The 11,607-nt window shown below is 42.4% G+C and overlaps 1 protein-coding gene across 5 annotated transcripts in view; it reads left to right on the top strand.

Annotated features, from left to right (window-relative positions):
• The first annotated feature begins 2,828 nt into the window (after positions 1 to 2,828).
• Cdca7l (cell division cycle associated 7 like) overlaps positions 2,829 to 11,607 on the top strand; it is a 60,389-nt gene continuing 51,610 nt past the window's right edge. For 3 of the 5 annotated variants that reach the window (XM_028773189.1, XM_028773188.1, XM_028773186.1), the window contains exon 1: positions 3,141 to 3,455. In XM_028773189.1, the coding sequence (XP_028629022.1) occupies positions 3,414 to 3,455 (42 nt within the window). In that variant the 5' untranslated portion in view covers positions 3,141 to 3,413. Of the gene's footprint in view, positions 2,940 to 3,140; positions 3,456 to 11,607 lie in introns of those variants that run through there. The other 2 variants (XM_028773187.1, XM_028773190.1) reach the window with 2 other exon arrangements.

The raw sequence follows: 11,607 nt of genomic DNA, 5'->3' as shown, positions 1-11,607 counted from the left end.
TTTCTTTCTTTCTTTCTTTCTTTCTTTCTTTCTTTCTTTCTTTCTTTCTTTCTTTCTCTCTCTCTCTCTCTCTTTCTTTCTTCCTTTCTTTTTGAGAAAATTTTTATTTATAACAAAAACTGTGGCATCTAACAGAGTTCCCCACCTCTACTTACCCCCCCACACACACAGGCTCCTGTATTATCAGTGGTTTGAATAGAAATGGCTCCCATAGGCTTGGTCCTTAGTCCTTAGGGAGTGGCACTACTTGACAGGGAACAGGAGGTGTGGCCTTGTTGGGGTGGGTGTGGCCTTGTTGGTGTGGATGTGGCCTTGTTGGAGGAACTATGTCACTGGGGGTGGGCTTTGAGGTTTCAAAAGCTCAAGCCAGGCCCACTGTCTCTTCCTGCTGCCTGTAGATCTGAATATAGAACTCTCAGCTACTTCTCCAGTACCATGTCTACTTGTATGCTGCCATACTCCCCACATGGTAATAATGGACTAAACCTCTGAAACTGTAAGCAAGCCCCAGTGAAATGCTTTCTTTTATAAGAGTTGCCATGGTTATGGTGTCTCTTCATAGCAATAAAACCCTGAATAATACAGAAGTCATCCAGGGAAGTCAGAGGTTATGGAAGAGTGTCTTTCTTACAGGCTTGCTTTTAACAGCCTGCTTTGTTATAGTAACTAGGACCACCAGCCCAGAAGTGACATCACCCACTGGGCTGGGCTCTCCCATAAAAACACTAATTAAGAAGATGTACTGCACCTATGTCTTATGAAGACAGGCCTATCTTATGGAGACATTTTCCCAAATGACTCTAGTTTGTGTCAGGTTGACATAAAACTATCGAGACCAGCATAGATTCCTGGTTGTTGAGTGTAGAGACACCAGCAGGCCAGGCCCAGAGTGATCAGCCTTTCGACTGAACAGTTGGGACTACTCATTTTCATGACCTTGAACCATGGGCTTCTGACTTTTTTGGACCAGCCTCACCAGACACTTGATACTCAAGAGCCTAAAACCACTGGCACTGAAAATACTGCCCTTTCATTATTGAGATAACAGAAAAACCTAAAAGAGATGATTAGCAGCAAAAGTTAGTATAAAGCCGGTACAACTCTCAGCTTATTCTATTCTTGTAAAAAACTGTGTTACTACTCTTATTCCCACTTAAAAATGAAGAAACTGAGGCTCAGCAGTTAAGAACACTTGCCCTCTCCAGAAGGTCTATGGTTCAATCCCCAGCACCCATATGATGGCTCACAACCATCTGTAATGCCAGTTCCAAGGTGCCTGATACCCTTTCTGGTCTTTATGGGCACCAAACATTCATGTACTGCATAGAAATACATGCAGGCAAAACACTCATATACATAAGATAAAAATAAAATACAATTTTAAAAATGAGGAAACTTTTATATTAAATTACCTGGGTTTTTCAGCTGATTAGCAGCCCCTCACCCCCACCCCCTTGGAGGTACCAGACTACTGTTTCCATCCAGTGCTTTGTCCCTGAGGAGTTGGCATCTGCACAATGCTCTTGACCCATTCTGGAATGCTTGGTGCCCCTCTGCGCTTCCAAGTCTGGTTCCCTGAACAGTGGGAGATGACGGTGTCTCAGAAATAATTGAGTTGACTTCAAGGGTTTCCTTATGAATTGGGGAGTTTTGATGGTATCAGGACTGAAATTTCATAGATGTCAGTCAACAGGCCAACTCTTATGTCAAGCATCCCTGTTTTACTGAGAGGGGCAGTAGGCTGGTTAGGATGGGGGAGCAGCTTCCCTGGCCATACTGTGGACTGGCTTGATCCTACTCCCAGTGTAGACACCCAGAGACTTCTCAAGTGATATTACTATACTTTAGACTTCCCACCTTGTTTCGGGAGATATTTAAATGGCAGCATTCAATTTGGCTTTTCTTAATCAGCCGCCATGTTCCCTACTAGCCTAGGCCTGCAGCCTTGAGTGGGGGCATACCGCCTGCTGCTGCTCAGCTCGGGCTGTCCGCTCAGGTGGTCAGAGACACTGGCCCTGCCACCCATGAGATGTCAGTGTGGGATTTCCCACACTGTCTCCGCAAGGCTGGGCTGTGCCCAGACCATCCCGGCCATCCACGCAAGCCCTGTAGTCAATGAAACTCTAATGCTTAAAGATTAATCAAAGGCTTTATATGTTTGGTAATGTACAATAACAATATGCCCATACAATTAGAGGTGTTTCCCAATTAGCTTAATATAAGTTGTTACCCTGGACTGCTCTCCATACCTGTGTGGCTCTCCATCCTCCTACATCTCTGGTCTCTCTAGCTCCTCCTCTTCCTTTTCCTCTTCCTCTCCTTACTCCTCCCACCTTAGCCCCTCCTACACCACCTAAACAAGTGAGAAAGAAAATTTATAAACCAAAATACAAATCTACTGTCTGAATTCTCACAGACTCAGAAGCAAACTCTTGGACTCCCAGTTCTCTCTCCAAGGCTTCTCATTTGCAGAGCTGTGGGTTATTTCTTCCTCTTCTTAAGGAATTTCAAACTTCTTCCTTGCATTCTGCAGGTACTATAAGGTTAGTGAATGCTAATTAAATTGAAAAGGTGTCAAATTCAGCTCAACAAACATCATTCCGTGGCACCTGTCTAAAACGGGAAGATCTAACACGGTGCTTTACACTGGGTATCGGCTCAATAAATCCACAGAGCAGAAGCGAAACACCTGGACCTAGTTTGCTCCTCTTGGGACTCAGCATCTGATGGCAAAGGCAGGAAAATAAGAAAACACTGGCTGTGCGCAATGGCAATTCCTACAGAGAGGCAAGCACTGCTTGCTTGTGGAAGACCTCTGATCTATAAAACGCAGAAGGCCAGCAGGAGCCAAGCCAGGGAGTTATGGAGTGTGTGCCTGGGATGCTGGATATAGAGGCAGGCTGAATTCAGTCATCTCTTCAGCCTGCTGAACAGGCTGTGTAAGTAGCTAGGGTGGTCACATTTATAATTACTTAGGCAAGATTTGGGAGGAATCTAAATAAGTAAATAGAGGAGGTGATCAGGCATACCATTTACACCTCTCTGGTTGGGGGTTTTTAAATAAAATAGGGAAGTGTAGACACATAACAGGAAACTGGTGGCAGAGAGTCAGTTGTGAGGCAGAACACAGAGGGGCAAATTGTTAACAAGATGGTAGTGACGCAGAGGGAGACTAGAGACGTTTTCACAATGGACTTGTTGAATGATGCAAAGGGAGGGGGAGCAGGAGTTGCTGGGGTAACACCAGGACATTTGTTTGACTTTTTGGGATAAGAATGATGGACTTCATCCAGGCAATGTGAGTGGAGAGAACAGTAGGTTTGGGAAAGTCAGATTTGTCTACTCGTGTAGGATGAAGCATTCCTGACACCTTGGAAGGAAGGGACAGTGTTTAGACATGGTGCGTGAGGACCATGGAGACGCTGTTGATGCCCTCACGCAGAGGAGATGAAGAAGTAAGTAACCGTTTATATACCATTTTCTAATTACTGCCTTTATTGTAGTAAAGCAGATATAACAGAATTTATCGTCTTCACCATCATTCAAAGCATACAGTGTAGAAAGGTCGAGTATAAACCCCGGTTGTCACAGAAACAACCTCCAAAATGCTTTTGTCTTGCAAAAGTGAAACACTGTACCATTGCATCACAGCTTGGGTATAAAATCCTCTGGCAAAAGCAGCTTAGGGGAGGAAGGGCTTAGCTGGCTCGCGGTGGGGAGGCCAAGCATCAGGAGCTTAAGCTGCCAGTCCTATCTCCTGCAGCATCGGGAGACAGAGCAGAAAGACGGATAGACGAAGGCATGCCTGCTGCTGCTCAGCTTTCTTCCTCCAGTTATGTAGTCCAGGCTCCCAGGCAGAGAACGGTGACATTTACAGCGGCTGCATCCTCCAGCCTCGGTTAATACAATCAAGTTAACCTCCCACAGGCATGCTCAGAAATGCTTCTCCCTGACGTATCTGTCAAACTGACAACTTGACACCCCAAGAACAACTTGAGACCCCAAGACATCCCCCTTTAAGTCGTAACTTTCCATCCATTGTCGGTATAGGCTCATGAAGGTGTTATAAGATGTATCCAGTCCAGTTTCAAAGATCCCCATAGTTTTTGAGACGTATAACAGTCCAGTGTCTCATCGGTGAGCTCCTATAAAGCTGTAAACATGATACGCACTGCTGGCGTATAATGGTACGGAGTAAACATTGTTATTCCAAATGGAAGAATCGGAGCATAATATGAAATGATACCAAAAGCAACCCCAAAATCCAGCAGGGCAAACAGGAAATCCATTTCTGCCACCCGGAGCTTGGAGTGTTCTAACTCTACTTGGAGTTGGGAGGATAATGGGCCTGGCACTAACAGAGACTGTGTACTTCAGCCACATCCTCTTGAATCCTAGATTGCTAAGGACCATCCTTCCCCTTCTTTTAGCAGCTGCTCATAGGAGGAGTACAATGAAAAGAATCGCTTTTGAAGCTGTGGTAGTCTGGACTCTTTCTGCCTCTTATTCGCTGTGTCTGGAGACAATTACTTTCTATCTTGACATCACTGGGCACTTCTTTTTTTCCGGATGAGCTTGAATGGGTAGTACCTCTTTATTAATTTATTTTTGTATGCTTTTCCCCCCCCAGTTTCACAGATGACTACCAGGGGAGAACAGGATGAGGGAGAAAGGAAAGGACCAAGTAGACTTCCTAGGAGGTCACCTGTCAGAGCAGAGGACACCAGTATTATGAAAGAGGCTTTAGGGTTGAAACTAGTGAATGAGTGGTGTATTATGACTGAAGTGTGACCTCATGCCCCATGACACACAGATGGCCAGAGTGACATCCCCTACCCCAAACCTACATTGTGCTTAGTGTGTTTGAGTTCCTTGGAGATGATGGCAGAGGGATCCGTGTCATGTTAAGGCAGAAACAAGTTTGTGAAGACAGAGGAGATAGGAAATGATCTAGGTTTTAAATACATGAAGAGGAAGATGAACGTGTCAGACCACTGTCTGGTCTCATGTTGGTTCATGCAGCTGCAGGGACAGTGAGCTATGGATACAGTTTGCTCCTGTGGCTATAGTGTTTGCTCATGCAATAACAGGATTTGCTCCTGCAGTTGCAGTGTTTGTTCATGCAGTCACAGTGTTTGCTTATGCAGTTGCAGTGTTTGTTCAGCAGCAGTATTTGGTCATGTGCCCACAGTGTTTGGTCATGCAGTTATAGTGTTTGCTCATGCAGCTGCAGTGTTTGCTCATTCAGCTGCAGTGTTTGCTCATGCAGTTGCAGTGAGCTATGGATACAGTGCTTGCTCATGTGGCTTCAGTGTTTGCTCATACACAATAGATAACAAGAGGATAAACTGCCAGATGTGGTGGTAGTCTGAGGTCTCCCAAACTGTGTTCAGAGAGACATGTGTAACAAAAATGTAGAGGGATCTATCAAGTGCAGGAGAGTGGGAAGAAGGATGAATTTGTGTTTGGAAGAATCTTAGATGACAGTGTAGTCATAACAAGATTTGAAAATGCCAGCAGGCAGCCCTCTAGCCCAGTAGTTCTCAACCTTCCTCATGCTGCAATCCTTTAATACAGTTTTTTGTGTTCTGGTGACCCCAGACATAAATTATTTTTATTGTTACTTCACAGCTATATTTTTGCTACTGTTATAAATAATAATATATCTGGGCAGTGGTGGCACACACCTTTAATCCCAGCACTTGGGAGGCAGAGGCAGGCAGATTTCTGAGTTCAAGGTCAGCCTGGTTTACAGAGTGAGTTCCAGGACAGCCAGGGCTACTCAGAGAAACCCTGTCTCAAAAAAACAAAACAAAACAAAACAAAAAACAAAAACAAAAAAACAAAAAACAAAAAACAAAAAAAAACTAAGAAACAAAAAAAGAATAATAATGTAAATATTTTTGGCGATAGAGGTTTGCCAAAGGGGTCATGACCAACAGGTTGAGTATTCCTGCTCTAGTCAGTCACCAGATTCAGGATGCTCAGGTTCCCTAGGAATAAGCCTCCCTTGTTATCCCAGTCAAACAAAAAAGATGTAATGACTATATTTTTTGCTGGTGTTACCAGAAGGATCCAAAGGTCATCATTTCATTAAAAAGTATGGCCCATTGGAGTATTGCACACACAGATATGCATACACATACACACAAACACACACACACAAAGTACACACAGACACACACATACACACACACACACATACACATACACACACACACACATACAGATACATACACATACGCATACACAGGTGGCACAAGAAGGCTGGGATCTCAATATCCCCTGCACACCTCAGAGACTACCTTTCTTTCATTGGGCCCACCACCTGTAACATATTATTATATCACAATCTGTGTTAGCATATGGGAAATAGTGTTAAAATTATGAATTTAAAACAGTGTAAATGCACTATAGGGCTGGCTGTACCACATAGTTAATTAATAATAAAAACATTGTGATTTCTCCCTTGAATTTCATGATGCCATTGTATTCCCATTCTTTTTACAATTTTAAGTTTCGTAGTAATTTTTCATTCTGAATGTTCATTATAATTATTTTTATTTATAAATGTATATTAATTTGTTTAAAGAAGATTTTCTTTCACCATATTGTATGCGTTTCAAGGGCCACACCTCTGGAAATGCTTTTATTTTTAATTTTCAAATATTTATTATGAATGCTTGGGTGTATGGTGTGCACTACATTCATGCAGGTGTACACAAAGGCCAGAAAAGGGTAACAGATTCTGCTAGAACTGAAGTTACAACAGTTGTAAGCTGCAGTACGGATGATGGGAATTGAATCTGGGTCCTCTACAAGAGTAGCAAGTGTTCTTAACCCCTGAGCCATCTCTCTAGCCTTCCTAGAAATACTTTCAAAAGATTATAAAGAAGACAGAACGTCTCCTGTGCTGCTTTCTCATTTTTCCTACTCCTCAAGTCAACCAAGTTTATTTTTTCAGCTGTGATTCTATTGGCAATTATAGTATCCCTAAATAACATGCTTGCTTTGCTACTTCTTGATTTATTCAATGTTAGGCATCATCTACAAGCTTCTCCCTTGGCAGATAAAAATGTAACTACTGTTCACCATCTCAGTATGCTTTTATCATTATTTTTAGTCAAGCAAATAATCTGTATTTATCTGTCAATACTATAAGCATCACATGTTTCAGAAGCAGTATTTAGATCAAAATCACGGCTACTTTGTAGCACAGGTGTGACTTACTGAAGCTTTTCTCTTTCCTAGAGAAGATATGCTAACATCTGTCCTCCCCTAATGATCTGTCCATCTTTTAGAGTTTAAATCCTTCCCTGTTCAATGCTCTTAGTTCTTTTCCTAAATTGCAATGTCTGGCACATTTAACATATAAGAAATAAAGATTGTGTGTATAAAATAATGACCTTAATTTTTGGTTACATGAAATTATTAATTTTGTCAGGTTTTTAAAAGTTATTTTTCTGTTGTGCTTTGGAACAATTACTCCACTCTCTTTTTTCTATTTGTGCTAATTTTAATGTGTAGTTAATACACAGTACTTAGGCATATGTCACAATATTTTATCCTTTTATTTTAATCACTACAAAATAAGAGTGATTTAAGTTTCAGTTGGTATTCAATGCATTTCTGTATCTCCTGGCTTTCAAAAGGTTTCATATTGTAAATATGTATATTTAAATACAAAAGAATTTGTCTGTGGAGGCATGTTTCCACTGCTCTTTTCTGAGCCACGGGTCGTAAATAAAATCCTACTGGTTATGAAGACCAAATGAACTTTGTTTTTAGAATTTGCACTTATTTTTTTAAGTATCACAAAGCAATTTCTTAAATTGAAAAAAAAAAGGAGGGGGACATCCCATGAGCCAGAAGAATTTACTATTTACTTAGAGATGACCATTCCTATCTTGCTACATTAAGAATGTCAACTGTCTAGTATTCTTAAACAATAGGTAGAGAGGAGGAAAAGCCAGTTCTGTTGTTCACTGAGAACCTAAACACTAAACATGCTCTTTCAATGCCGTTTAACCTACTGAACATGTTTATATAAGACTGTCTTTCTTACTCTTTCTCATCCTGAAGTGGTATTGCATACTCATATCATGGAATCATTGCTGGCTAGGCAAGTTGTGGTAACTAGATATAATTACATCCCTTCTATTTGTGGTGCATGCAACACATCCATCCCTACAGCCTTCATCTCCTTGACAGAGAATTTAAAAGAAGGAGACCGTGGGTGGCAACTAAGACAGAGCCTCATAGTACAGAAGCTATTTGTTAACTCTGACATTGAATGGGGAGAGTGTGACTTAGAAGGAAGACCTTCCATGAAAGAAGACCATGGAAAAACTTAATTTTTAAAGTTGGGATAACTCAAGATTTCCAAGCTTGTGTTCAAAGGATTTCCAAGTGCTTATTGGGAGTGTTCGAGCTGATCTATGTATCACCCAGGCAGCCAATAGCGCTTCTGAAACTACACAGTGCTCATCAGTGTCATGAACACTGTCTACATGTCATGAACATTGTCCACTGCTCAGCAGAAGCTTGGCTTCAACTTTCTTGTTGTGTTTTGAATCGTGTTTATGGCCACTGACTACACACTTTTCTGTCTCTTAGCCACTGTACTTGAACATACTACAGAGGAAAAGGAGCTGGTTGAAATTGTTTTATATTCACTCATCTGTCCACCCATTTTTGGGCCAGTCTTAATGACTGCACAGAAAACTTCTTCAGACTCAGGTCACTATTAGTCACTAATGCAGACAAATATGTCACATTGTCCTCTGAGAGGTTCAAAAAAGATTCTCAAGTTATCAGAAAGAATACTCTCATCCTTGTTTTCCTGTTTGAGGTGAAAGTTTAGCTTCTGTTCCTTGAACCAGGCTGCTTGTCAATTTATTTTCCTTTCTTTTTTTTTTTTTTTTAAGAATTTACTTTTTTGCCGGGAAGTGGTGGCACATGCCTTTAATCCCAGCACTTGGGAGGCACAGGCAGGCGGATTTCTGAGTTTGAGGCCAGCATGGTCTACAGAGTGAGTTCCAGGACAGCCAGGGCTACACAGAGAAACCCTGTCTCGAAAAACAAAAAACAAAAAAGAATTTACTTTTTTAATTCACTTTACATCCTGATCTCAGTACCCCTCCTCTCCACCATGTCCAGTCCTTTCAAGTCTTTACCTCTTCCCCTCCTCCAAATTTCCTCAGAGAGGGGGAAGCTCCCCTTGGATACCACCCCACTCTGGAATGTCTAGTTACATCCTCTCCCATTGAGACCCAACCAGGCAGTCCAATAAGAGGACCCAATGTCAGGCAACAGAGTCAGCGACAGCCTCTGCTCAAATTGTTAGGGGACTCACAGGAAGACTACACTGTAATGTAGGCTTAGGTTTTTCAAAACCTACTTTAACAAGGATTCTTAAACACTTTAACCTCCCTTCTAGCCCACCACCCACCAGAGGTAGTTAATAGGCCAAAAGGGGATGTGGAAATGATTAGAAATAGTTCTTTTGGGCATCTTTGTTGTCAGGATATCAGCAGTTCAATTCACACAAATCAGAAATCAGCAGTGGTAGCTTGATCCACTCACAAGCACTGTTCATGAATCAGCAACAGCAGCTCAATCCAGGAGAAACTGCAAGGCTCTGCCAATGGGCTCAAGTCTGCAGAAGTGGCAAGAAGCCACCAGAATACCAGGAGACACTCTTTGGTGCATTTCTCTCTATGAAGTCAGGGCAAATGGTGTTCAATGAAGAAGGCAAGGTGAACAATGCCACATAGCATCATCAGCAAAGACCAACAAAGACCAGCAAAGACCAGCAAAGACCAGCAAAGATTGGCAAAGCGAGCCAATGCCAGAGTGCCATCTACTGTCTGTTGGGTTATATTTATACCCTTTCCAAACACCATGTGTTCTCTCAAGCACTCACTGTAGCAAAACATCGCATGCCCTTTTCCCAGGCAGCTTCCAGAAAAATACCACGAGTCTATTCTCAACAAAGCATCTTCCCATGTGTCTGCTTCAGTAAAAACACATCCTCTCATAAAACAGTTTCCAGAAAAACATCACATGGCATGACTGAGTCTGCAAAGAAACCAGAAATTTCCACTTCTATGTACACCTGCTATAAGAGTGTAGGGGGTCTAGGCTCAGCCCCTGCGTTCTCTTTGGTTGGTGGTTCAGTCTCTGTGACCCCACCCTGGCCCAGGTTAGTTGACTCTGTAGTTCTTCTTGTAGTGTCCTCGGCCTCTCTAGTTCACTCAATTGTATCCCCGACTCCTCCACAAAATTCCTTGAGCTCCACTTGATGTTTGGCTGTGGATCTGTGCATCTGTTTCTATCAGTTGCTGGACAGAGCCTCTCAGGAGCCACTATTTCCTGAGATGTTTGTCAATTTCAATGGCTTTCCTCATTGCCGCTGCCTCTCCATGATCTGGCCGACTTGTGCTTTGCACCTTCTTAGAGTGTTGTTCTTGTATACATGGGTCATCTTTTCGTTAGCCATTAGTAGTCTAAACTTTTGTTCTTTAGTATATGCTCATTATTAGTTCCAAGGCAGACAGGAGCTCATCAAAGTCCAAGAATGTTCACGGTTCTTTGTTCTCTTGTTGCAATTCTCTGATTTGCTTGTTTTCTTGCTAGAGTCCCATAACTAGTAGGGACTGTGACCGATGACTTCAACTGTATTAAGTTCTTGGATGTCTTCCTGATGGTGCTTCCTTATTTCTGTGGTGAGTGGAGAGTTGTAGTCTACTCATGAGAGGCTCTGCTGAGTGGTCATGCCCTCTTGACTGTTCAACTAGGGCTTTAACATTTTTGACTGCCTTTTCAATTGTTCAGATCGCTATCAGTGCTTTCCAGGAGGATGGAGAGGTTAACTCAGCTCTGGGACTAGTCCACACGTGTTATTCTACACATTCAGCTTCAGCCGTCAGAAACAGTGAAGAGGACCCATCAGATCCAGGTGCTCAGAGGACTCCCATTCCCCAACTCACGTCCTCAGCCAGTAGCCTGCTGATCTCATTCATGTCCCAGACCTGGACCTGACAAGAACCAGAATGTCAAGCCTCACCTCTGCTCTCTTACGTGTTCCTACTAGCAGCTGAGAGAATTGGTATTTTCAGGCCCTTAAGATAATATAGTCTTCCTGACAAGTTTTAGAATTCTTTCATACCTTGCATTCTGAAGTCTTGTAATGATTTGAAGTTAGTAGATGCCCTTTAAATTATTTTTACTCTTATTTATATGTGTATGTGTGTGTGTGTAGAGGTGCACATAAGTGCAGTGCCTACTGAGGCCAGAAGAGGGCACTGAATCCCCAGGAAATGGAGTTAGAGTCAGCTGTGAGCTGCCCCACATGGACACTGGGAACTGATCTAGGATCCCCTGAACGAGCGGCCAATGCACTTAACTACTGAGCTGTCTCTCCAACTGAGTATTTGTGTTATTGAATTCTAGATTGCTGTCTATTCATGTATGCACCTGTCTATCATTTATTGTTTATCTACACCACTTGCTTGTCTATATTCTTGCCTCCCTTGTTTTATTCTTTCTCTTCCTTTCTTCCTTCCTTCCTTCCTTCCTTCCTTCCTTCCTTCCTTCCTTCCTTCC

This window comes from Grammomys surdaster, unplaced genomic scaffold (genome assembly GCF_004785775.1).
Source record: "Grammomys surdaster isolate TR1022 unplaced genomic scaffold, NIH_TR_1.0 223, whole genome shotgun sequence".
NCBI classification, from domain to species: domain Eukaryota; kingdom Metazoa; phylum Chordata; class Mammalia; order Rodentia; family Muridae; genus Grammomys; species Grammomys surdaster.
Note: the sequence above shows the minus strand (reverse complement) of the source record. Positions and strands in the feature narration are given on the sequence as shown.